Genomic DNA, 27,455 nt, shown 5'->3' with positions numbered 1-27,455 from the left:
CGAAAGTTTAAGGGGGAGGGTGCAAATGGAAAATTGAAACTTTGTCCCCGGGCGCCGGGAAGGGTTGCTACGCCTCGGGGGGGGGGGGGTGACACCATTAAGTGCCGCACCGGGTGACACCCGACCTCGCAACGCCACTGAGATGAAGTAAGTAACATCAGGGTTGGACTCATGGACGTGATATGACTCTAACCAGAGAGATCCGAACTTAAGATTTTCGGGTTAGCAGTTGAATGCTCTACCATTTGACCACGCCGTTCCATCTCAAGCTGGACCTATAAGCGTTATGTCATTATGAAGGATACGTGATAACAATGAATTCCAGCAATGGGTATAGCTTTCTAATTATGCTGCTTAATTGGTCGCAATTAATGACATATTAATATTACAATGCTTGTAATTTCTATCAATGCAAAATAAAATAAACTCACAAATTACTTTATTATAGAAAGATAATTTTCTTTTAATGTAACGTGTTTTTGCTATGTTTTAAATTGTATAACAAGAGTTGCCACCATTTTTAATCCCTTTTCCGCCTTGTAACACATAGCCTCAAAAGTGAATCAGCCCCCCTGTGGTGGTGTAATGTGTATGAAAGGTGAATACGTGGAACGGATCACTGCGTGTGTGTATGTATCATGTAGTGAGACGCGAGGCTGGGTGTGTTGACGTGTATGTTGTTGTACGGAGTGAACGAGGGTACAAGGGAAGCGACTGGTCGGGTGACAGTGGCTGTGGTTAAGTTAGAGTCGATGATGTTGATCTATCAATTTTATTATATTATGTCCCCTCCATGGACATTGGTCACTGGCAAGAGATTTCCAGTGTTGCCAGCAGTGTTTTTTTCGGACATTTTTCAGATGAGTTTCAGTTGCCATACTCCTCACCCCCTCCGTCTTCCCCCCCCCCCCCCCTACCACAACAGATGAAAAGAACCAGATACTTTATGGGCGGTGTGTTAGGCGGTCGCTGATTAAATTATATATTTTCTACACAATTTCTATACATTTTTCTATTCTTCTCTGGTGCGGGGAGAGGGGACTTTGTCTCCAGGTCTTCCGTTTTTAAAGAAACCCTATTTATTTGAGAACCGCTGACTCAAATTCAACTTATTTCCGTGAAGGGAAATCACTCTAACTATTAATAGATCTTAGTCAAAACCGAAAGTGTACACAAACATTTTAATCTAAAATTCTAGGACTAAGATCTATTAATATTTGTATGAAGTAGGCCTAGTGTAGTATTTTGTTGTCGTTTAATACTCAGGAAAGTATTTATTATAAGTATAAGTTAATGAGACATAAAAAGGCTATGGAATTTTAAGCAGGCCTAGCTCACTGTTGAGTGATTGTTGGTTGACTGACTGTGTTCTCATTTGGCGATTTGGCAATGAAAGTTTTTCAGTTTTGTGTTTTGGTATGCGGAATTGCAGGTAGGCCATGGCCATAGAATCTAGATCTACTCCATAGGGCCTACTTTTTTAAGGCTTAGTTTATATCTAGATAGGGACGGAGTGGTCTAGCGGTAGAGAGCTGGACTGCTAACCCGTAAGTCTCGACCGAGTTTGAATCCGGGTTAAAGTCAGTAGACCGTCCCTGAGTCCACCCAACTCTGATGGGTACCTAACCCATGTTAGGGAAAGTAAAGGCGACTGTGCATAGTGCTGACCACACTATCTCTTCATATGCCGAGGTCACAGAAACAAGTGAACTCTACTTCACTTGCCCCATAGACCGTCAGGTTTGAAAGGGAAACTTTACTTTACTTTTATATCTAGATCTGGTAAAACTCCATTTTAGCGTATTTTATCCTCTGCTTCTTGTTTACCTCCAGTTGAGCGTATTTTTATTATAACCCAAAACACACCAAAACATTAGGAAAACACGATTTATTTATTTGTATTGTATTTTTGTTTTAACAAATGAAAAAAATGAATAAAAAAAAAGAGACTGGCTTTTTTTGGATTTTGATAATTTACTTTTGTTAAAACTTGAGAAAAATCCAAATTTAGAATATTGAATGTGCAATGTTCGTGTGTCAATTAGAATGTTCATGGCAAAGGGTGAAGTACGTAAACTTAACTCACAATTGCAAGGCTGTTAAATTTGTATTGCTACAAGTATCTTCCAGGCATGATACTATAAATAAACATTAATGTATGAACTTACAATGACCCCAAAACTGAGGCCAACATAATTTCAAACAGCTATTGCCCGAGCTATGACAATTGCTGATAATTAAAGTCAATGTAAACTCACGGTGAACCCGCAACCATGTAAGGATTTTTCTCCTGCTGATGATCACACGATATTTAATTGGAACAGTTCTAATGCTTTTTTATGTTGTTTTTTTCCCTTTTCTAATTAAAAATCACATTCATAAAAAAATAAGTAGATCTAGTGTTTTCCTAACGTTTTTGTGTGTTTCGGTTGTGTTTATAATAAAATACGCTCAACTGGAGGTGAACGTGAAGTGGGGAATAAAATATGCTAAAATGGAGTTTTCCCTAGATCTAGTTATTATTCATTATTTTTATTCAGTTAAGTAGCTAGATTGTCACTAGATTAAGTAGATTTGACCAAGAGACCAAGATTAATTATAATTTATTTTAAGAATAAGATCATTATCATTAGGCCTAACTTCATTAATTAAGTAAGTGATTAAAGTTAAGATGGTAAAGTAGTTAAAAGTAGAGTCAGAGTGTAGACTGTAGACCTAACTGTAGACCATTTGATGGAGATTTTCATATTTGTCAGTTGTATAAATTTAATTTAACAATCTTTGTATTTTCTTGTTGAAGCTGAACTCCAAGATCAGTTGAGATATTTTGAGGTCCTCAACCATGTAGACATCAAGGTCAGGAAGAAGAGGAGTATAGATAACCCTGGTAAAGAAAATAAAGATGTCAGCTTTTCTGCTTTTGGGAAGTGAGTATTCAAATTTGATTTTTACAAATAATTAATGATGAATAATTAATTATTAACAGGGTGTACTACTTGCTACGTACTTGTGCATATGTTGCAGAGTCCTGTTTTACATTAGCATATCAGTCTAAACTTCCTATGCAATTCCTATAATTTTATAATAATTTATATTTGTTGAACAATTTCCTACAAAACTCTAATATTATATACTTTATATACATATCAATTCTTGGAAAAATAAACTATGTCATTTGTTTTGTATGCCCCTTGACATCGCTACCATTGTATTTTAATGTTTGCTGTGCTGATAACACTTGTGTTTCCCACAGGAAATTTGACTTGGTCCTCAGTCCTGGCTCTCCTGCTATAGCTGGAGACTTCAGCGCTAAACTGGTCTACAAAGATGGGTCGTCCTCTCCGCTTTATGTCAATCAGAACGATTTTTACACTGGGCATTTATTAGGTTGGTCGGGCTGTGTACTGTCATAAAGAGTTTTCAAGTTTTATTTTAAGCTAATTTGTTTTCTTTTTAGTAACGAGCCGACCCGCGGCATAACATACGCCGCTATTTAGTTGTTTTTTTTTTCTACTTTTCAGTAATTCATAATTTGTGAATTCGACAGTACCACTGCTGTCACTGAAAATATGTGCTTTAAAACACTAACCCCCCCCCCCCGTGAAAACAGCCTCCTCTTAGTTACCTCCTCTAATTTTAAAATCGTTTCAAACTAAATTATCTGCCCCTAATAGCCGTCACCAAACCCGGCTCTATGATTGTAAAATGTAAACATTTAGAGTGAACTACAACTCTCCAGGCCATGTAGGGGTGGTGGTGGGGGGTGGGGGGGTAGCGATAGAGAGGAGGAGAGGGGACTGCAAAGGCGCGCTTTCAGCTTGTTTTCTAACGGCTCCCAGAAGAGAATTATATATATAGATTGTACATGTGTAAATCATATAAGTTAGTAGTTTTTTGTAAAGTTAATTTTTACACAAATAAAAACAGTAGACTGAAGTGAAATGGTAAAATGATTTTAGAGATAGATGCTCAAAGGTGTTTAACTCATTGCTTTCATTCACTAGGAAACAAAGATATAAAAGCAGATGCTTATACAGAAGATGGAATATGGAGTGCTAATGTTTATGAAAAAGATGAAATTTATTCTTTAGAAGTAAGAATTGGATGTTTAAGATCACTTCATTTGAGAGAGAAATAAGTAAATATTGCAATAATATTTACCCATTGTTTTATTTTGCTTATTCATTCATACTTAATCTATGTCATTTTGATTAATACTTCAAATAATGCTAATAAAGTTTGACAAAAATAAATTAAAATAGTTTAGTTTCTAATATAACTTTCATTAATCATATATAAACTGTTAACCTGTAATGATTTAAAATGACCTTTCCTTTGTTGTCTAGCCATCGTGGCGGCATCTTCCACCTTCAGACAACCACAGCATGATTGTGTACCGTACATCTGACATCAAATGGAACAACATCTTCCCAGATATAGATAAAAGCCCTAACAAAACGTATGTGCAATTATTTTAGCTTAGACTTGATAAATCTTAATGAGATATTTCATAATTGGATGCATATATTAAGATCAAATATTTTTTATGATAGAATTAATCTAATAAAATAATTTAGTTTTTAATTTTAGTTGAGTTTGTACATCAAATGGTTTAGATCTCCCATATTAGCCCATACATGTAGGTTAATTCTTTTAGCACATTATATATTTTAATTAGTAGTCTTTTTCTTCTTAAAATTCTTAGAATCATAAATATATGTGCATATACTGTAATGTTATGTGTTCAATGGCAGTGTGAAAATCAGGGTGTATTGTAATGTTACATATTTACTATGAGGGTGTATTAGGGTTTATTTTAATGTTATGTTTACTGACAAGGAATATTGTCATGTTATGTGTTTACTGTCATGATGTATTGTAATATTATGTATTTTTACTGACAAGGTGGAAATCATTGTGTGTTACTGTCATGGTGTATTGTAATGTTATGTGATTACTATCAGGGTATATTGTTAATTTTTGTGTTTACTGTCAGAGTGTATTGTAATGTTATGTGTCACTGTCATGATGTATTGTAATTTGCTGTGTTTAATGTCATGTCATGTTATATTGTAATGTCATGTGTTTACTGTCATGTATTGTAATGTCATGTGTCTACTGACAGGGTAAAAATCTGCCAATCAGCCCATGCTGAAGATGACCCTGAGTATGTGTCAGTCACTGAGGAACTCTTAGAACAAGAAAGGGAAAACAGAAAACGTAAGACTCATTAGATAAACTTGGGTTTGAAATCATACCATGAATGAGATAGCTTTTATTCATAAGATTTTCTTGGTCTCCGTTTAAAAGAAAAAAATGGATATTTTATTTCAAAATATCGGGCTGCTCTTTTGGCTGTATGTTTATAAAACTATAAATTATTTTATTCACCTATTTTTACATACCTCTCTTATTTATCAAGTATTAAATTTTTCATTTGCTAATGCATTCCTAGATACACTAGAATTCATTAACATGAAATCAGTTAGACAACATAAAAATATTGGTATTTTATATGCATCAAAAAAAAATATTTTGTTTCCTACATGTTAAAAAATTTCTTCTAAATATTATTCCTGTATATATTCTAATGTTTGTTTATATCATTAATGTTATATTATATCTAGATATACCAAGACGTGAGCGTGCGTCAGTTGCACAGGACACATGCCCCATCATTGCAGTAGCAGACTACACATTCTTCACTGGGCCTGGGGGTGGCTTCCCTCATAGGACAGCAAATTACATTGTAAGTGCCTGAGTCTTTATCTGGTTTTCTTATTTTTTTGTAATTTAAATAGTTTACATAAGTAGTTATTTCAAATACCACAATCAATAGTTGAAAACGTCCATTTTGTGAGTTTTCTTATTGTTTTGTAATTTAAATAGTTTATATCAGTAGTTATTTCAAATACCACAATCAATAGTTGTAAACGTCCATTTTGTGAGTTTTCTTATTGTTTTGTAATTTAAATAGTTTATATCAGTAGTTATTTCAAATACCACAATCAATAGTTGTAAACGTCCATTTTGTGAGTTTTCTTATTGTTTTGTAATTTAAATAGTTTATATCAGTAGTTATTTCAAATACCACAATCAATAGTTGTAAACGTCCATTTTGTAAGTTTTCTTAAAAGATTGTATCCAGCTGCCTTCTGTAATATGTTGATTAACTAGAATCACTCCAGGTTGTTGATGCTGATGCCAAACAGTAAATATTAAGTAAATTTCTGTTTTTGAACCGGATGGGCCATGGGGCAAGTGAATTAGAGTTCTATTTTTTTCGACCTTCAAATATGAAGGAATATTGTGGTCAGCACCATGCCCAACAGCCTTCACTTTTCTTAATGTGAGTTAGGAATCTATCAGAGCTGGATGGACTTGGGGACGTTATACTGACTTGAACCTGGCTTCGAACTTGAGATTTTTAGGTTATTTGTCTAGCTCTCTACCTTTAGGCAATGCTGTCCCCCATTATTCTTAAAAAATGTGTAATGTTCTGTGTGAGTTTTTAAATATATTTTTTAGATCCAAGCTATTCAAGCTCTCTACCTTTAGGCAATGCTGTGCCCCCCCCATTATTTTAAAAAAATGTGAAATGTTCTATGTGTGAGTTTTTAAAAATATATTCTTTAGATCCAAGCTATTCAAAAAGTGAACGCAATTTACAGGAGGACAGTGTGGAATGATGAGTTGCAACTTAAAGGCTATGGTTTCCAAATCAAAGAGGTAGGCTGCCATTTCTTTCTGTTTGTTACAATTTCTTCTTGTTTGCTACCATTTCTTTCTGTTTGTTACAATTTTTTCTTGTGTGTTGCCATTTCTTTCTGTTTGCTACAATTTCTTCTTGTTTCTTACAATTTCTTTCCTGTTTGTAACAATTAGATTAGGCACATTAGCCCACATCCAGTTAAAAAAGCTGACAAATGCCAACAGATAGAAATCAAACATAATTTAAAAGAATTGACTATAACACTTCACACATCTGTTTTACAACACTCACCATCTTTAAAGATCATCTGGGTTAGAATGGTTCTCTGCATATGTTTTTAACTGAATTTTCAATAAATTGTTGTATTGGTTGTAAAATTAAATGTAAGTGTTAAAATTTTGTTCTGACATTCATTGAATGTTTCCTTACTTGTTAATAAATTTTGTAAAACATGCAGATATTTTACCTCTAAATTTAGACTATCAGTTTTCAAGGTAGTTGCCTTACCTTTATTGTGTAAATCTTTTGTAAACGAGTACTGAATGTTGTCTACAGCTGAGGATCCACCCAGAGCTGACAGATGCGAGTCAGTACCACTCCAATGGGCAGCACTACAACATGAAAAATGGCACATGGCCTGACAACGATTTGCTAACGGTAACTAAACATTGGGTGTGCTAGTTTTAGGTAACTAAACATTGGGTGTGCTAGTTTTACGTAACTAAACATTGGGTGTGCTAGTTTTAGGTAACTAAACATTGGGTGTGCTAGTTTTAGGTAACTAAACATTAGGTGTGCTAGTTTTAGGTAAATAAACATTAGGTGTGCTAGTTTTAGGTAAATAAACATTGGGTGTGCTAGTTTTAGGTAACTAAATATTGGGTGTGCTAGTTTTAGGTAACTAAACATTGGGTCTGCTAGTTTTAGGTAAATAAACATTGGGTGTGCTAGTTTTAATTCAGTCGCTGTGAATGTTTATAAGGTGGTTCAGATGGAGAAGAGTCTGTTTCCACAACTACATGATGTATTGGAATGAAGTAGCCAGCAAAAATATGTCTCCAATACATTGGTCTCTATTTCTAGAATGTATAAAGTGGCAATCTCTATTACTAAATCTTTTCCCTATCTTGCTGTACATGTAGAGAACTGTATTTGCTCATTTATATCTTAACTGCTACATTTTATATATTCACATTTAGTTTATGTATGTTTTAAATTAAAATTTTAATTATTATCCAATTGATACCAGCAATTTGGTTTGGATAAAGATTTCCATAACTTTTGCTTGGCACATCTCTTTACACATCGTCCTTTTGCTGGTGGAGTTCTTGGCCTTGCCTATATTGCTTCACCCCGCAAGTATGCAAACGGTGGAATTTGTTCATTGATACGTAAGCATTGCCTATCAAAACATTCTTGAAATTACTTTCAATAAAAAATGTTCTCACTTTTTAAAACTTTGAGCTTGAACTTGTAATTCTTGAAAAATAGAAGCATATTTAGTATTTGGTGATTAAATTGTTTGGAACAATTAAAATGACTTCCTTAAATACATTCTTTTATTGATTGTTTTATTTCTTTTTAGGAAATAACCCAAGGGCATATAACACTGGTTTTAGCTCTACCATGAATACCAAGGGAAGCAATCTGTTGACACAGGAAGCAGTGCTGGTTACTGCTCATGGTGGGTTAACAAAATATGTTTTACATTGAAAATACGCAAATCTTTTTTTTTTTTATTATTTATTTTCAACAGTAAACTTTTAAATTTTTATTGTAAAACCTAAATAGAATTCTTTAATGTATATTTAAATGCTTTGTTAAAAAAATTTAATATAAAAAAGTTTAAAAAAGAATTTTTTTACAGTTTCTTTTAAAATAGAATTAGCTAATACATGTATAAACAAATTGGAACAGTATAAATACATTTATTTTCCTTTGTTTCATATTCCTCGATAGAATTTGGTAAGTAACTTTTACATAACTAATAATATTTTTAGATTTTATTTTACTAAGGAGGATAAAATTGATAAAATTTTGCTGAAGAGAGTCCTATAGTTAATAAATATAATCATTATGCAGACACTACTAAAATATAATATCAACTATAGGCCACAACTGGGGAGCTGAGCATGACGCAGACACTAATGAATGTGCCCCTAGTTCTTTCAACAAGGGAAGATTTCTCATGTACCCTTATGCTGTCAGTGGCTACGATGAAAACAACGATGTATGTTCACATTTCTTTCAACCTTTCCAACATTCATCTAAGTATTATCTAGTGTCATATTCTTGATTTACTTTTTTTTACGTCAATGTATATCTGATGTTAAACTTTTAAAATTACCTTTACTTGTGTCCAATGCTTCCATTATTTCCAAATGTTTGTGGGTTGTTTCTTCTTTCTTCTTCGTTCTTAATTGAGAATATGGTGGAGGATTTAGACAACAAGTCCAACTTCGTGAATGAACCAGACTGTGGTCTCCAGATCAGCAGGTGCCCCATATAATTTTTCCCTGAGTGGGGTGTGTAGGGGCCAGTCTGACTCGCGCCTGGCTATATAAAGAACATTCCTGAAGGACGTGCTCCGTATTTTCCGGGGCCTTGCCACAATTTTTAGATTTTTATGCATGTGTTGATTTAGTCTGTTATGGCCTGTTCTGAGTCGAAAGATTATGTATTGTTGTTTTCGTGTCAACTTGTATTATCCATCATCTTTTGTGGGTTTTTTTTTTTTTTTTTTATATCTTAAAATTTTTCCTTGTTAGGACTTCTCACCTTGCAGTAAAAGGTACATCACCTCAGTTCTTCAGACAAGATCTAGCTCATGCTTTAGAGGTAAGGATTTCTGTCATGTTTTTCTTAAACTTTCAGAAAAAAAAATCATTATTATATTAATCTGCTTAAATAAACAAAATAATTTTTTTTTTATTTTAAAATTGTTTTAAAAAAATGATTTAGTTAAGGAAATAGTTGATATAAAATAAAATTTGTTCAGATATATCGGCAATTAATAATTTTAGATACTATAAAAAAGTGCTATTAGTACATTTATGTTTAACAACAATTTATGTTGTATATTTGATATATTTTCTTCATAATAAAGATCTTAAAATTAAATTACTTAAAAGCCCTACTTGGGTAGATTTACAAATAAATTTATGTATATGTGTCTCCAATATCACCTTTTTTTCTGTTTGGTCACTGTTTACCAACCCTCAAAAACCTGGCCAGTGTGGCTTATCTCCCCTCACTATAAATGAGTTATAAATATTTTTCCTGGGGAGCTTGGCTGCAAACTTAACAAAAAAATAATTTCCTGTTCAGTTTTTTAAAAAGTTGTCTATTAAAATAAACATTTTAAATAAAAATTTATATTTAAGTAAAAAATGTATTTAAAAATAAATCTTTTGATTTTCTTTAAAAAGAAAAAACCATAAATTTAGACGATAATGGCAGCTGTTATTATTTTTTAATTCAAACAATTCTGGGTAGTTTGTATACATACTATTATAAACTTTCTTGGAAAGTTGCTTTTCTATAATACTATTTTCTTTGTATTTAATTGCTTTTAAAATAATAATAAATCAGTTAATTTTTGTCATGATAACTGTTGTATAGATGTCGATATCTCTGGATTGTTTTCATAATAACTATGTAAATCTTCTAATTTAACCAATGAACACAACTAGACTCTATTAGAGTCTACACACCTTGATGTAGATTAGACTAATCAATTTCTAAATAACTAATTAAACTAATTAGTTAGCTAGAGCCACCTAAGTAAACATTTGATATGTTGCATATTGAACAACTTAATTAGTTTTTGTTAATTAAAATAGATAATTTATGATGTTCAATCTTTAGCAATTTAAATATTATTTAACTGTTACAATTTTGTGGATGACAATTTAAACTCTCTTTATTATCCATTAAAAAGAATAAAAAAAAGTTTATGAATTGTACTAAGTTAAATTTTAAAATATCTTGTTCAGTATTTACTAGGACTAGGTAAATGGTTGAGAGATTTCTTTTTATTTTCAGAGAAAAATTAAAAGTTTACATTTTGAATAACAAGTAGCAGAATGTTAAAAGTAATCAAATGTTGTTTAATGTTTTTCTTTTGTCTTTTTTGTTTCAAGTTTTAAAAAGTTGAGTGGTTTAATTCAATTTAAATTGTAATATTATATTGGTTCCTAGTTTTTGCTTGATTTTAGCAATTTGGATTCTCTGTTTTAAGCAAATATTATCATTATCTATCCATTAATTAAATCTATCAATATTCTGTTACTCATTTGCATTTGCTAAAAATCAGATTGTAATTAGTTTAGCTTTTAATTTATTTAAAATACTATCAAAATAATACACCACGAAAACATTGACATAAACTTAAACATAATAAATTTTTCAACAATATTTTAATATGTAAGGCTAATGCTTCTGCTTATAAAAGCATGTAGCTCCTAATAGTTGTTAATTGTTAAGTAAGTAATAAAAATTAAAAGTATTTTGAAAAATAAATAAAAACGTAAATAATAAAAAAGATAAGTAAACTTCCCACTCAAGAAAAATTAAATAGTCAATAATTGTCTGCAATTGTTAGTGAAATAAATAAAGAGCAAATAATATTTAAATTGTGAACATTAGTAGCTAGTACACTTGTGTATTCAGCCATAGGTTCAGTAGAGGAAGCATGGCAACAATCACTCATGTTTGACCAATAAAAACCAGTTTAGCAATTGCTATTCAGTGTCCTGGGTTCTCACTGGCCAAACATTAAAACACAAAGTCTTGCCTTTAAAATATATAAATAAATATAACAACAACAATGATATAAACTTAAATTCTTTTACAATAAAAGTTATTTACAAAACAACCAAGATGCAGCGATCTTTAAAAAAATGAAACACTTAGCTGTTAGGAGTGACACTGGTACTTGTGTAAACCTTTTATTCATTGAATTTTTTCTTTGACACTTTGCCTTGTTGGTGTCCCCTGCAGAACCAGAGACGCAAAGTGACAGTAAGTGGCAGACGTTCCCTTTCTCCATCACTCACATCATTCATTTTCTTTGACAGCCTTTTAAGGTGGTTTCATTCATTCAGCACCAAATTTGTTGCCACATTTTCATTGGCTGGCTGTTCATTTACAAGCAATGTGGCCATTCTTTTTTTTTAATTTTAAATACCATGGTGTGTTATATTTACTAAATTTTGTTTTCCCATGCTTGGAAATACATTTTTTCACATTTAAAAAAAAAATTTAAGGTAGTGGTTTTTTAATACTTTTAAAATTGTACAACCTGTAATCAATAATTGGAATTAGCCTGTCCTTAAAAAGCTGTCTTGGAGCTGCCTTGGCTGTATAGTTTTTGCTTTAAGCATTACCTTTATCTAGCATTCTAATATGTAAACCCCACCATTATTTACCTGTCTATACAGTTACAGAGTTTTATAAGTACTTTTTGTTTTATTAATGAGGAATTTTTTTATGTGTTAACTTAATTTTAAAATTTTGAATTATGTAAAGTCCTGGGTCATCAACGTATGAAATCACACAAAAAATAGACAAATTTAAAGTAATAGTAATTTTGGGTTAATGATTTTTTAGTTGCAATCCTTTAGTATCTAGTACTATTGTAAAGTAGATATGAAAGTAATAGAATGTTCCAATTAACATAATATCTAATTAAATGTGTCTGACTTTTCAGGTTAATGAGGTTTAGGTTAATTATTGTAGGGGTAGATTTGTAAACTAAAAATATATAATTTTTTTTTAGATTTATTTATTTAGGTAGTTAGGGAATAAACAATGGAGAGAAGTGTCATAAGTCGTGAGAAAAAATAGTGTACACTTTTGAGGGGAGTGGGGGTATTTCAAAGATGGGTTGGCGGAACTGGGCTGTGCTATTTCAACAGCTTATGTTAATATTGGTATACAATTATGTGTGCTTTTATATGCAGATGACCACGCTAAACACAGTTAAATGCTTACAAAGAAAACCCATTGCCAATATTACTAAAGCCACTTCCAGCAGTAATTCATTAATATCTTGTTCAATTTCCCTGGTTAGAAAATGTTTTTTTTTACTTTTCTGGTAGTTTTTTTGCTTAGTCCTGCTAATTTCTGACCAAGTTTACATTTCTTCATTCTGCATGATGTAATTGTCTCCTAATTAACTCTGTTTCATAATTACAGGTGGACAATTTTTATGCTGTGAATTTATTCAGCAGTTTTAAGCTTGTTTTTTTTTGTCCAAGTAATGTAAAGGAATTGAAGACTTTGCTCTGAAAATATAAAAGATAATCCTTGGTTTATTTGTATTGAACTGTTTGAACCTAGATTAGTGTTTGAATAATAATTGCAGTGTCCTTGATGCCTTGTAATGCATTTAGGTTGCTGTTTGACTGGATTTTTTTACATTTTTTAGGCCTGCAAAGTAAGAAAGACACCAATCAAAATATCTATGAATCATTATTGGAATGTTATTTTAGAGCATCAAAGAGCTGATCAATTACAAATAAATCAAATCCAAATCAAAATATTGTTCTCATTAATTTTTATTTCCACTGATTAACCCAACTCTATTTTCTAAAATAATCAACACATATTAAAAAATTTAATTTTGTTACAGAACTTTTATCTATATTGATCAACATATTTTTATATTTAGACAAATTCCCTTTTTTCCCCAAATATATGATTGTATCTCATCACTGGTTTACATTTAAACATATCTGTTTATCAGATATTTGGCCTTCATTTTTTTTCTTCTAACAGCTTGAATAACATTGTCGACAGAGCATTGCCTTCATCATTAATCAAATCATCTCTACTCCTTATTATTAACCTTATTTACAACCTAATTATGTTTTAATTTCAGATGTTTTGGTTGACCTCTTATGCACACACCAAAAAAAAAAAAAATCACCATGTATAATTTCTGCTTTAATGTGTATACTAGGTCACCATGTTGAAATATGGCTTACATATTCTAAAAAATCTGGATACCTTGCTTCTCCATTGTATGTGTATAATCCAAATTAGGATATAGACTAGTATATTGCTTCAGGCATAATAACCTATGAAATTTATCATTTAATAATCTTATTTTTTAGCCACAACAAAATATAAAAGCATAATGGTGAAAAAAATATTTAGTCTCACCTATATGCCATCAATATTCTTAAAACTATAACTTTAGCAATATTTTCTATAAACTTAAATTCAACTTTTAAAACTACACTCTATATTTTTTTTAAATACTTGAACCCCACCCCCTTTCATTTTTGTATACAATGAAGTTTCTAAATTTTAAGTAATAAACTGTCTCTGGAACATTTCTGGATCTGACTGTTATTTTGTCTTTTATCTGTTGTAAATGCAGCTTCTAGGAATTATCTCCTATTTTTAAATTTTGAATAGTTAAAGTTTGACATTTCAACCTAAATTTCCCCTATTTTATTATGAACTAATAGTTATATTAATATTATTATGTTATTTGTTTTACTGAAGCTATATAATTTTAATTTTTTTCTGTCTAACCCGTCTGTTTTCTATCTATTTCATTCACATGGCCTGTACTATTTGTCTGTGTCTGATGAATTTTCTGACTTCTCTGATGACTTGTCTGTGTCTGCCTCTCCCAGGATACACAGCTAATGTCCCCATGTGTGGCAATGGCATCATTGACAAGGGAGAGGACTGCGACAGTGGTGGCCTTGGTTTAACTGACAGAGACCCTTGCTGTTCCTCTCAGTGCAAGTTTAAAGGCAGCGCCACTTGCAGGTAGGGGACTGTACTCTAAGTAGTTCAGCTAAGTTTCTTGTCTTCAACTTGTAGATAGGGGGGTTTACCCTCACTAGTTTGGCTAGAGTTCAGTTATGTCAAGTATCACATACCAGCAAATGTAAACATGTTAAATTGTATTTGAATCCAAACTTTTAGTTGCATTACAATATTACATGCAATAATATTTGAAGTCAAGTAGAAACATGATACTTTCAGTTAATGTTTTAAAAACAATGTAGGGGACATTATTGTTGCTGAATATACATTTTAAAATGTACAGGCACACAAAACACTTTGTTTAATTAACCAAATTAATTGAAAAGTCTAGTGAAACTATGTTTTAGTCAAATCATACAAGAAAAAAATAGTGTTCAACTGAAAACATAGGAACAAAAGTTTGGATGAATATGTTGTTTATTGGGAGTAAGTTACCATTACTATCAAAATGTACACACATCACTGACTATCAAATAAATTTACCATAAAAATGTGCACACATAATTGATTACCAAATAACTTTATATTACACACGTAATTGAGTATTAAGTTACCATTACCATCAAAATGTACACATAATTAACTATTAAATTTCCTTTACCAACAAAATATATACACAGAACTAACAGACTGACTATCAAACTACCATTACTAACAAAATCTATACATCAAACTACTATGTAAAATTGTTTTAAACTCTTTCAGCTCAACCAACTTTGAGTGCTGTGAGAACTGTCAGATGGCACCTCCAGGCGTCATGTGTCGGGGTCGGAGTGTAGAGCAGTGCCAGGAAGCTGCCTATTGCTCGTATCCTTTTACTGATGGCCTGCGTATACGTGGGACTTGTATGGGCATGGAAATTTGTTGTTGATGGTCCTACCACTTGCCTACATATACATGGGAGTTGTATGGGCTCGTTCAAGCTTGGCATGGTATTATGTTGTTGGTGGTCCTACTGCTGGCCTGCATATACGTGGGAGTTGTATGGGTTCGTTTAAGTTGGGCATAGAATTATGTTGTTGGTGGTCCTACTGCTGGCCTGCATATACGTGGGAGTTGTATGGGTTCGTTTAAGTTGGGCATAGAATTATGTTGTTGGTGGTCCTACTGCTGGCCTACATATACGTGGGATTTGTATGGGCTCATTTAAGCTGAGTATGGAATTATGTTGGTTGTAGTCCTACTGCTTGCCTACATATACTTAGGAGTTGTATGGGCTCATTTAAGCTGAGCATGGAATTTTATGGGAGAATGTTGTTTTTTCTATTCCTGGTCGAATATAATATAGTAGATGTAATTTGAATGGATTTTTTTAGAGAATGTTTTATTGAAACCCTCATTAGATATTCTTTGCTAAAATGTTAGGAATAGGTTTTTGGCTAGAATGATGCAGTTTGGTTGTTCCACCAGTAGTCTGATAAATTAAATGTAGCTGTTAAAACGTGATTAAAGCTGATTTGTGTATATAATTACTTGCGTCAACCAAACAGAGAAATTCTTTAACCAGACTGTAGTGGTCTTAGCCTGGATTGTCCACTTTCACCCCCAATAGCAGACTCACCTGTCACTAAATGTATAGATGAGTAAGTACAATAATTTTTTTATTTACCACTACTACATTATATATTATGGTCAAATAACAGATGAACTCTACTTTATGTATGAAATGGCGGCTTAACTTTTATACCAACATAGTGTAATTTGGATAGTTGTTTAACTAGTTATGCCAAGTTTTTAAACTGTATGTTTTTTGAACTATATAATCTGGTGTTACACAGGTTCAAACATCATGTATATTTAATGGTTGCTATACCATGTCAAACATGTATTTGTAGCTGTATAAACACCTTTTTTTAATGTTTGTTATACCATGTCAGACATATATTTTGCTAGTTTGTATAAACACCATAGTTTGATGTGCTTGTCTCCCCTCCCACAGAGGCTACTGTAAAGGGGGACGATGCTTGGACTATTGTGAGAGACAGCAGATAGGGCTACAGCCCTGCTTGTGTACTGAATCTGGTGACTATGCAACATTTATTGCTTTTGGAATTCAATAGGATAAACCTCTGTAAAATTGTTGGCTTTATGTATATGCCAGAAACAATTAATTAAGTCGATTAATTAAGTCGCATAGATAACTGTTTTAATGAAAACACAATCTTGCAAGTTGGGACGGGTGTAAGCTAGGATGGTGGTAACACCCTTCTTTAGTTAACTGTGAAATATGTTTGCCCACTTGAATTTTGGTGATAATTGTTGAGGAATAGTTATTTGTGTACAACAACCATTTCTTGCCTCTTAAATGGATGCCATAGGTTATTTCTTTTTAAACTTATACAGTGAGCTATTTCCCTTTTTATATATTCTATGAATTATTTCCCCTTTAACTTATGCTGTCAGTTTTTTTTGTTTTAACATATACCAATGAGTTATTTCCCTTTTAAATAATTTAGTGAGCTATTTCCTTTTGAACTTACGTCATGAGTTGTTTCCCTGTTAGCTAATTTAGTGAGTAAATTCCCTTTGAACTTATGCCATGATTTATTTTCCTAGGTCATGAGTGCTTTAGGTGCTGTAGGTCCTCTAATGGTACTTGCAGAAGTTATGGGGATGGAAAGGATCATTTGGCTGATGGTAGACCCTGTTCATTTGGATATTGTGTGGTAAGGTTTGAAAACAACTGACAGTAATCTCCCTTTGGATATTGTGTGGTAAGGTTTGAAAACAACTGACAGTAATCTCCCTTTGGATATTGTGTGGTAAGGTTTGAAAACACCTGACAGTAATCTCCCTTTGGATATTATGTGGTAAGGTTTGAAAACAACTGACAGTAATCTCCCTTTGGATATTATGTGGTAAGGTTTGAAAACAACTGACAGTAATCTCCCTTTGGATATTATGTGGTAAGGTTTGAAAACAACTGACAGTAATCTCCCTTTGGATATTATGTGGTAAGGTTTGAAAACAACTGACAGTAATCTCCCTTTGGATATTGTGTGGTAAGGTTTGAAAACAACTGACAGTAATCTCCCTTTGCATATTGTGTGGTAAGGTTTGAAAACAACTAACAGTAATCTCCCTTTGGATATTGTGTGGTAAGGTTTGAAAACAACTGACAGTAATGTGTGAATTTGACTTTAAACCTTGCCATTTTCAAATTTTAAATCTCTGCATTAATTCTGTTAGATTACAATGAGCTAATGTTTAAAGTAATTTTTATCTCTGAAGTGAATATGTTAGAAAAATTATTCTTTTTCAGGCTGGGAAATGCCAAAAGGGTAAAGCTAATATGATCCAGAGATTGTTTTCTTTCATAGAACAACTTGACACTAGTACACTAGGTAAGAGCTGTTTCTTAATTTTACTTTTCTTCTTCACAAACTTGTATGAACTCTACATGCAACATTATAATGTCATTGCATACATCCTTATCAATGGTTCTTATGTTATTTCTCTTAGAACTACATGCAACATTATAATGCTGTTGTCAGTGTCTTATCAGTGGTGCTACATGCAACATTAGTGTTGTCATAAGTGCTTCTCAGTCTATTCTTGTCTGTCTCTTGCACACTACTTACATTAACATCAAGCCTTCATACATTCTACTGCTTCTATGTCCATCACTTCAAATTTAACAATTCTGCTACAGCAGTGAAGAGATTTATTTGCAAGGCAAATGTATGTACAAGGCAGAAACTGGATACATTTTACATAGGCTGATAGAACTACACTCTGATAGAGTGGCATATGTAAAGCTGCAACAAAAATATTTTTTTTATATAATTAAACATTTCATTAGTAGGGTAAAAGCTATTTTGATTTCTGACTGCAATTTTCCCCCTTTTCTGACATGTTTGCTCTCCCTTAGTTGCCTTCATGAAGAGCAATATTGTTGGGACAATCATAGTGTTCTCCCTTGTTATTTGGATACCTGCCAGTTGGACTGTCAGCTGCATTGTAAGTGTTTTTACTTTATTTGCTGTATTGTAAGGTTTTTAATTTATTTAATTGGTACTATTGCAAGAGTTTTAATTAATTTTTTTTGCCCTATTGTAAGGTTTTTAATTTATTTTATTTGTACTATTGTAAGGTTTTTAACTTATGTTATTTGCTTTATTGTAAGTTTTTAATTTATTTTACTTGCAGTATGGTAATAGTTTAAATTTATTTTTATTTGCAATATTGTAAGGTTTTTAATTTATTCTATTTTTGATATTGTAAGATTTCAAATTTATTTTATTAGTGGTATTGTAAGATTTTAAATTTATTTTACTATTTATATATAATATTGTAATATGTAATTGTTTTTATTTATTTTGGGTATTGTACGATTTTTTATTTATTTTCTTTGCATTATTAAATTGTAACATATTAAATTTATTTTAATTGTGGTATTGTAAAATTTCTACAATCTAAATTTATTTTTTTAGCTTTATTGGAAGATCTTTTCTTTTTAATTTATTTATTAGCAGTATTGTAAAAAAAATTTCTTTAAAACATTTTAAATTAGCTGTATTGTTAATTATTACATTTTTGTTAGCTTTTTTATTCAAAAATATATAGGTTGTTTTATTTGAATCAATTAATTTTCTAAAAACCGAAATCCTCATTAACAATACTTTCAGTTCAGAGTTTAAGCAAAGGTTAGGCTTTATGGTTATGGTACTTTCTAACTTTTATTGTATTTTGGTACTTCCTAACTCTATATGTTTTTTAGTACTTCCTAACTCTATATGTTTTTTCTGTACTTCCTAATTCTATGTTTTCTGGTACTTTCTAACTCTAAATTTTTTATCTGTACTTCCTAATTCTATATGTTTTTTTATACTTCTTAACTTTATGTTTTTTGCCAATTGATGAGTACCAAACTGTTTTTTTTCCCCAGGACAAGCGTCATGTCAAGAAGACAAGGGTCTATGAGAACCGCTGGGTTAGTAACGAGGCACTTCTCAATCTCTCCATACAGGTTTGCTTGCTTATTGTCATGTAGCCCTTTCTTTTCTAACAACCACTACTGTAAACTTCATTCTTGCATGGTCATTTTATTCAAAACTAAAGACATATCACTAAAGTTCCAAACATTGTGAAATTGTACATTCATTTAGAGGATCTTTATAAATTTTAGTTTACGATGAAGTGCAACCATAAATGCGCTTTAAAGATTTTGAATAAGAGAAAGAATAAGGTTTACAGTATCCATAATACAATGGCACATAAGTGCGAGTGTTTCTGATATTTTTTGTTACCAAGGTTAGACTTTAAAAAAATAATAGTTTAACCATTGCAAGATATTGGCAAAATTTAATGGCTAATTAGTCATCAAACAGTGTATAAGTACAATCTATTCCATCTGTTTTATTTATAAAGAAAACAAACAGCTTTTCATTTGATGAACTTTGACCTTTAAAGTAAATATATTTTGGAAAAGTTTATAGTTCAATCTATAAATACAGTACCATTGTATTATTTTGTACTCTATTTTGTAAGTTTTCAGTAAAAATGGCATTAAGAAGAGTCATGTTAAATTCATTTCCTTTGTGTTGGTTTAAACTAAACCAGTTTAAAACAGAAAATGAAATAAATGAATTATAAAGTATTATTTATAAAATTACAGGGCAAGGCCATTTTTACTTGACTGCTGAATATTTTTTAATCAGTCACACATCTTTTTTTATCATAAAAAAAAACATAAAACAGGTTCAAAAATAGTTATCTTAAAATAAAAAAGTATGTATATTTTTATAAAGCTCAGTAAAGTCATTTTTTGGTAATCTATCGTTTTGGGTACGTAAAATCGCCCGCGGCTATTTATGTACGAAAACGTTACCTCATTGTCAAGGCTTTAATAGAAGTATATTGTCATATGTTTGTGTCAAATATTATAGATAAATGAATAATAAACCTAAATCAATGGCTAAATATATCGATATAGTCCAGAAATTAACTTTAAACAGCAGTGTCTGAGAGCAAGATTTGCTATATAATGTAATATAAACAGCAGCCATTTGTAAAATAGAGTGGCTTCCCCCTGAATCTGGCGCTAAAAGCTTATAAAAGTAAAACTTAGACAAGATGGCTGCTATAGTAAATGAGCATGGTTGCATCTGTTGGAAACATCGCTAGTCTTCATTTATTACGGAAAAGTTTTAATTCAATTGTTTAAAAAAAGGTACATAAATGAATCAAGGAAACATTATTGAATTTTTTAAAACAAAAATCCTCCTCAAAATGTGAAATAATTATTAAAATTTAAGGAGTCACCTGTTTTTCACACTACAAATCGCGGGCGATTTTACGTACCCAAAACGATAGATTACCCATTTTTTATTTGGATGTCTTAAAATAATCCTGATTTACACTTTAATTTGTTAAAAAATTGTTTCAGAAATTAAGTCAAAACAATTATTTTTTTTTAAAACTTATATCAGACCTCCATAGCTTAAGCAAATAAATGTGCCACTTAAATCATGCATGTCAAGCTTAACAACGCTGAACTGTATTTTATTATCTCCTGTTTGGCCAGCTTGTGACTCCCACTAATTTTAAAAACCTTTCCTTGTTCACAAATTTTTTTATTTCCATTAGCCAATAGAGGCATACAAGGTTGTTTTATCCTTTTTTCTACTTTCAAATTTAAAGTTTTTGAAACTTAATAACTTATTTGTTACAAGTGCATATGCTTGGTAATCTAGGTATTTATATGGAATACTTAAGGTAGGTTTTCTAAAAGGATTACACTAATTCTATTGGAATTCTTTTGTGTATATATGTACATAACTAACTTATTTCTTTTATAGTCTAGGATTTTTTGTTTTTTTCTACATCTTTTTTTATTATATTGGTGTAGGTATTTCTCAGTGTACTCATTTTAAACCAAACACTTACAATGTCCATTCTTTTTTTCTATGCTTTCTTAAAATAATTGTATTTTGTGGAAAGACATAGGGCTATAAGTGTATTTTTTTTTTTCAGAATTTATTTTAGTTCAAATTATGTATTTATTTTCTATTTATTCTTCAGTTATAGTAAGGCATGCATTTTTGAGTTTATTGAATGAAAATAGTCTGTTTATTGTTTTTTAGAATAGCTTTAAAAATGCAGGTTCTGTTTATAAAATATAAAAACATTATATAAGATGTCAGTAGCTGTATACTTTGTTACTTTATATACATATTTAAAGTATTTTAACTTTTTAAAAATTTTCTATAATTGAAAACTAAATCAGTAGACATTGCAACAACTACATTGTTTTGTTAATGAAACTAGAATTACTTTTAACCATTTATAATAACTTGGCTGTCTAGAAAAACTAGTAGAATCTCCTAACTACAGTACCAGATTAGAAAACAAAACTAACAAAGCAGGTGTTGAAATAATGCTCATGCCAAAATTATTTTAAATATTTTTAAAAGTTTGTACAGCATAAGTACTGGTGACATAGCTCAGGGGTTATGTACATATTATATAACACAAAACAGGACATTTTATCACACTATTGAAGGTGTGTCCTGCAGTTAACAGAATTGTCCTGCAAAATCACCCAAAATCTTTGTTTCGCTATTTAACATTCATCCCAGTTGTTTTAGCTGTATATTTATATTATCATGAAAATATATTTAAGAATGGATCGAAATGTATGAAAAGAGATTGAAAATTTCCATGTTTGCTATTTCTCATTGCAAAATTAGATCGTAACACATAGCGTTAGCAAAGAAAGCTAAAGAATCTAAAGAAATTTTAGCATTAAACAGGAAACAAGAATTGAAAATTGGAAAAAAAAGAAGAAAAAATTGTTACATAATGAAAGCTCTTGACCACAACCCACCTGATATAATGTTATTATTATAAGAAAATGATAAAATCCTACCCCACCCCTCTGTGTTATATAATATGGGCATGGTTCACTTACATATTGAGCACATTAAATATTAATCTCTGTTTAATTAATTTAAAAATCAAAGAAATGCGGTATGGAAAAGTTTAATGTATCACTAAATATTTCATAATTAAATGTAAGGAATTATTGGGAGCTTAACAATCTAAAATTAGAATTTCCAATCATAATATAATTTTTTGACTGGCCAATCTACAGAACACACTACTGGCCAACCAGTACAAAAACTACAACGTCAAGGAGGCAACACACAGACGGGTGGAGCCTTACCCAGGGCAGAGGGGGGCCAGGCCAGACAAGGCCAGGTTACCCTTACTGCAGTCAGTGGCGCCCCCACCTCATCGTGTCCAGCCACCAGAGCCTAAAGTGACCACTACCTACAAGTTCAAGGAGCAACAAGAGTTTGAGACCAGTATTTGACCATGTAAGTTGGGGCCAGTATTTGATCATGTAAGTTGGGACCAGTATTTGATCATGTAAGTTGGGACCAGTATTTGATCATGTAAGTTGATCTGTTGGGACCAGTATTTGACCATGTAAGTTGGGACCAGTAAGAGTATTTGATCATGTTAATGTAAGTTGGGACCAGTATTTGACCACATAAGTTGGGACCAGTATTTGATCATGTAAGTTGATCTGTTGGGACCAGTATTTGACCATGTAAGTTGGGACCAGTAGGAGTATTTGATCATGTAAGTTGAGACCATCATTTGATCATGTAAGTTGATCTGTTGGGACCAGTATTTGATCATGTAAGTTGGGACCAGTAGGAGTATTTGATCACATAAGTTGGGACCAGTATTTGATCATGTAAATGTAAGTTGAGACCAGTATTTGACCACGTAAGTTGGGGCCAGTATTTGACCACGTAAGTTGATCTGTTGAGACCAGTAATTGACCACGTTAGTTGAGACCAGTAGGAGTATTTGATCACATAAGTTGGGACCAGTATTTGATCATGTAAATGTAAGTTGGGACCAGTATTTGATCATGTAAGTTGGGACCAGTATTTGATCATGTAAGTTGGGACCAGTGTTTGATCATGTAAATGTAAGTTGGGACCAGTATTTGATCATGTAAGTTGGGACCAGTATTTGATCACATAAGTTGGGACCAGTATTTGATCATGTAAATGTAAGTTGGGACCAGTATTCGATCAAGTAAGTTGATCTGTTGAGACCAGTATTCGACCACATAAGTTGGGACCAGTAGGAGTATTTGATCATGTAAGTTGATCTGTTGAGACCAGTATTATGGAGTGATCAGTTCTCGATACAGTTTTCATTCCAAAATATTTTTTTATATTTTTATCAAAATGCATACCTGTAGTTAATACATTTTATGGTACCATCCATATTAATATTTTCTCAGCTAGTGAATACTGGATTAAAATATGACTTTTAAATTTTAATTTGTCGTGGACTTTTTCAATGACCTTGTATGGCTGTTCTGAATTGTATTTTATTCCGTATTTTCTTTCATCAGTTTTGTCAATCCTGAATTTTAATTTCCTCATCAGGTTACCAGGCTAGCACTACGGTAGCTTAGGATCAAGTATTGCATGATTTTCTGAATCAAACATTCTTCAATTGATGATGCCCTATGCTTCAAGTTCAGTCAGTTCCATTATTACAATTTGTGCGTCCATTTTACTAGTTTATTTCTATTATTTTAAATTATTTAATCTTGATACCCATTTCATAGATAAAAAGAATATGTTGTTTTGACTTCTAATTATTTTTTAAATAATTTTTTACAATCTGTTATTAATGGTACACAATTCTGATTTTCACTTTGTTTACAATGTAATTCTTTGATTTTTAATGTAACTTTCACCTGTGACCTTTCATCATAAAATGTCAGCTGTATGCTTTTTTGTGACTTTACAGTGTAACCATTGCACAAGACCTCTCATAGTGACCTTTCATTGTAACTAGTTCAATAGACCTCTCATAGTGACCTTTCATTGTAACTAGTTCAATAGACCTCTCATAGTGACCTTTCATTGTAACTAGTTCAATAGACCTCTCATAGTGACCTTTCATTGTAACTAGTTCAATAGACCTCTCATAGTGACCTTTCATTGTAACTAGTTCAATAGACCTCTCATAATGACCTTTCATTTTAACTAGTCCAATGTACCTCTCATAGTGACCTTTCATTGTAACTAGTTCAATAGACCTCTCATAATGACCTTTCATTGTAACCAGTTCAATAGACCTCTCATAGTGACCTTTCAATGTAGCTAATTTAACTGACCTCTCATTAATCTCCTTACTGAATATTGCTCAAATCAGCATTGTTATTAAATGTTATGTTTTTTACCTAATGTTATTCTTGATGTCATAATGTAAGATGATCGTATGTCGTTGTTTGGTGTCAAGCTTAAAAATAATGTCTTCTTTCTATAACTTTTGTCAGTGAAATTCATAATGTAAACATTCCTCACAAATTCATTAATGACATTTGACAGTATAGATCTATGGTAAACTTGACGTTAACCCAGTATCTAAGTACATTTAATGTTGATGATGTTCTTTTCAACAGTGTTTGATCATTTACATGACATGATGGTATACTTCATTTAACATAATCTCCTTGTGAAATTGACATTAACAACATCTCATATAGATAACATTAACTTCTGGTGGTAAAATTGACATGTATGGTAAACTTGACACTTTTTTTTGTAATTTTGACATTTCTGGTGTAGTTTTACATTGGCCGCACCTTTTGGTATCTCAGTGTATGTCAGCCGTCACCAGCATTAACTTTCATGTCAGCATGATGTAACACTGTTTGTTGAAACCTAGCTGGTGTTTAATTACTCCAGTAGTTTCTTTTACCATTGCCATAATCCAAATTTAGCTCTGAAAATAATCAATATTTTATACCATATGTTCTAATAATAGGCCTTATTATTGTTTTTCCAATTTTTCATACTTAATTTAGTTCTATAAATAACTAATATTTTTTAGATTCTACTTCTGTTTTATAGCTTTCATTATAAAAATTGATTTTATAATGTCTTGCACTGAATCATATTTACTGTTCATGCAATTTTTTTTATACTTCCTAGACTATATAAATTTTGTTGCTAGACTATTATTATAATAATTTTTATAATTCTAATTAATCAATCAAATATATGATAAGCTCTGCAGCTTTTGTATTTTGTTGTGTACTTTAATTTCCATGTATTTAAATATTCAGGTTTTTTAGGGTTGTGAATTTTCCTTTACACGTATATATAATATGAGTTTGCACTTATAACTGAACTTAACACAGTAAAATATTTCAGCATTGCTCTTGTGTTTTAACCTAACCTTTTCCATTGAGACTTTAAAAAAATAATAGTTTAACCATTGCAAGATATTGGCAAAAATTAATGGCTAGTCATCAAACAGTGTATAAGTACAATCTATTCCATCTGTTTTATTTATAAAGAAAACAAACAGCTTTTCATTTGATGAACTTTGACCTTTAAAGTAAATATATTTTGGAAAAGTTTATAGTTCAATCTATTGTGTCTAATTCATGATGAATTATTTAATTATTGTATAGATTTTCACTGAGTCAGTATATTTAATGCCAATAGTAATAACTGTTACTTTATAGGTTAGAATAAATCTAATGTTCATTGGTGGAACTGAGATTTAATTGGGGATCAGTTTTTAACTGGTAATTTGCATTTGTTTACCTCAATGCAATGAGAGCTCTACCATTCTCCTTCACTGATTGGTTAACATTCCCCCATGTGATCTCATGTGCCACATGGTTGCTGATAGTTTTTTGTTCTGCTGTGTTCTATTTATGTTTGGTTGACACCATTAGTCCTAGCTTTAACCCTTGTTTTACCTGCCATGTATTAATTGTGTGCACAAACCACAATCACAGCCAGAGGCGTAGCGACCCTTCCCGGCGCCAGGGGACAAACTTTCAATTTGGCGCCCCCCTCCCATACATTTTTTATATTTATAATCCAAAACTGAAGCTAAAATGAGCTTTTAATTATTTTTTTTCAACCCATTTTGGCGCCCCCTAGGGTCGGCGCCCTGGGACATATGTACACCCCCCCCCCCGTCTTGTTGCTACGCCTCTGGTCACAGCTATCCTTTGTGGGAGTAGCCTATATTGCTTCTCTAGAACCAGACTTGTAACTCCAGTTTTCAAAAATGTTCACTTAAATTCTTTCATGTTTTACTTTTTATTGTTAGTTTCTATATTAAGAAATGGAATTGCCATATAATAATGGGGACTGATATGCCCCATGCTTAAAACATTTAGAACTGTTTATAAATCTAGTTAAAATTGAAAAATGGAGTTAAACCTATTTGACTCCAGAAAGTGATATTCTAACTTAACATTTTAAATATTTAACTCCTGGAGAATGTGCATGTAGTCTTTGAATGTAATAATCTGTGGACTGTGACTAACTTAAACAAGCATGTTATTTAACATTCTAGATTTATTTTTAAATCCTCAACTGGTTTTACTAAAAAATGGCTCTAGCATGCTTTTATACCAATTATATTTTACATTGTATGTGCTTTGTTATTTATTATATGACAGTTTATTAAATTTTATCTAACAATTTATACCATTATCTCATTTTACTGAAGTTTCACTTGCACTTTCATTACTAACTCTTTTGAAGCCTTATTCAAATTATTTTTTTATATACGAAGTTTTACCATAATTTCTTTAAATTTACTATTAATTAAATTCTTTAACCAACATCAGTTACAACAACCTATTTTAAAATAAGTTTGAATATATCATATTCTATTTTTAGATTTTATCAGCATGTCTTTATAAATAGAATAGTTAATGATTTCTTTAGCCTGACAAAGCTAGGATAATAATGTGACATAAATAAAAACTAAGCAATGTTTATAATCCTAAGTAAAAGTGAAATCAGCTCCAGTCAAAAATCTAAATGTTCTGCTGTGTTGTAATCAAGATGTCTTTTTAAAAAATATATTAGATTGTGCCTCTGTATGTTTTAATTACATCTGTATGTTCAGATAATGAACCTAAGCAATAATTAAAGAAATG

At 31.5% G+C, this 27,455-nt stretch overlaps 1 protein-coding gene across 1 annotated transcript; it reads left to right on the top strand.

Moving 5' to 3' along the window:
• Positions 1-1,155: 1,155 nt before the first annotated feature.
• LOC131951007 (ADAM 17-like protease) lies at positions 1,156-27,455 on the top strand. Its single transcript, XM_059313254.1, has 25 exons — positions 1,156-1,432; positions 2,801-2,927; positions 3,254-3,387; positions 4,005-4,093; positions 4,347-4,459; positions 5,126-5,220; positions 5,628-5,749; positions 6,637-6,729; positions 7,268-7,369; positions 7,962-8,103; positions 8,298-8,396; positions 8,824-8,942; positions 9,481-9,567; positions 10,708-10,723; positions 11,714-11,734; positions 14,362-14,500; positions 15,206-15,307; positions 16,015-16,083; positions 16,440-16,522; positions 17,057-17,166; positions 17,763-17,844; positions 18,372-18,460; positions 19,389-19,469; positions 22,596-22,821; positions 23,917-27,455. The coding sequence occupies exons 1-24, from the start codon at positions 1,390-1,392 to the stop codon at positions 22,815-22,817; spliced, it is 2,379 nt and encodes a 792-aa protein (XP_059169237.1). The 5' UTR covers positions 1,156-1,389; the 3' UTR covers positions 22,818-22,821; positions 23,917-27,455.

The sequence above is a fragment of the Physella acuta genome, unplaced genomic scaffold (genome assembly GCF_028476545.2).
Source record: "Physella acuta isolate Inbredline_101_S28 unplaced genomic scaffold, ASM2847654v3 ptg000064l, whole genome shotgun sequence".
NCBI lineage: Eukaryota > Metazoa > Mollusca > Gastropoda > Physidae > Physella > Physella acuta.
This window is presented reverse-complemented; position numbering and strand designations above follow the sequence as displayed.

Coding starts and splice junctions, on each gene's coding strand:
- LOC131951007 (XM_059313254.1), top strand. CDS start 1,390: ATGAAAGTTTTTCAGTTTTGTGTTTTGGTATGCGGAATTGCAG. Junction 15,308..16,014: donor CAGGAAGCTGCCTATTGCTC/GTATCCTTTTAC, acceptor ACCAGACTGTAG/TGGTCTTAGCCTGGATTGTC. Junction 16,523..17,056: donor CTGCTTGTGTACTGAATCTG/GTGACTATGCAA, acceptor TTATTTTCCTAG/GTCATGAGTGCTTTAGGTGC.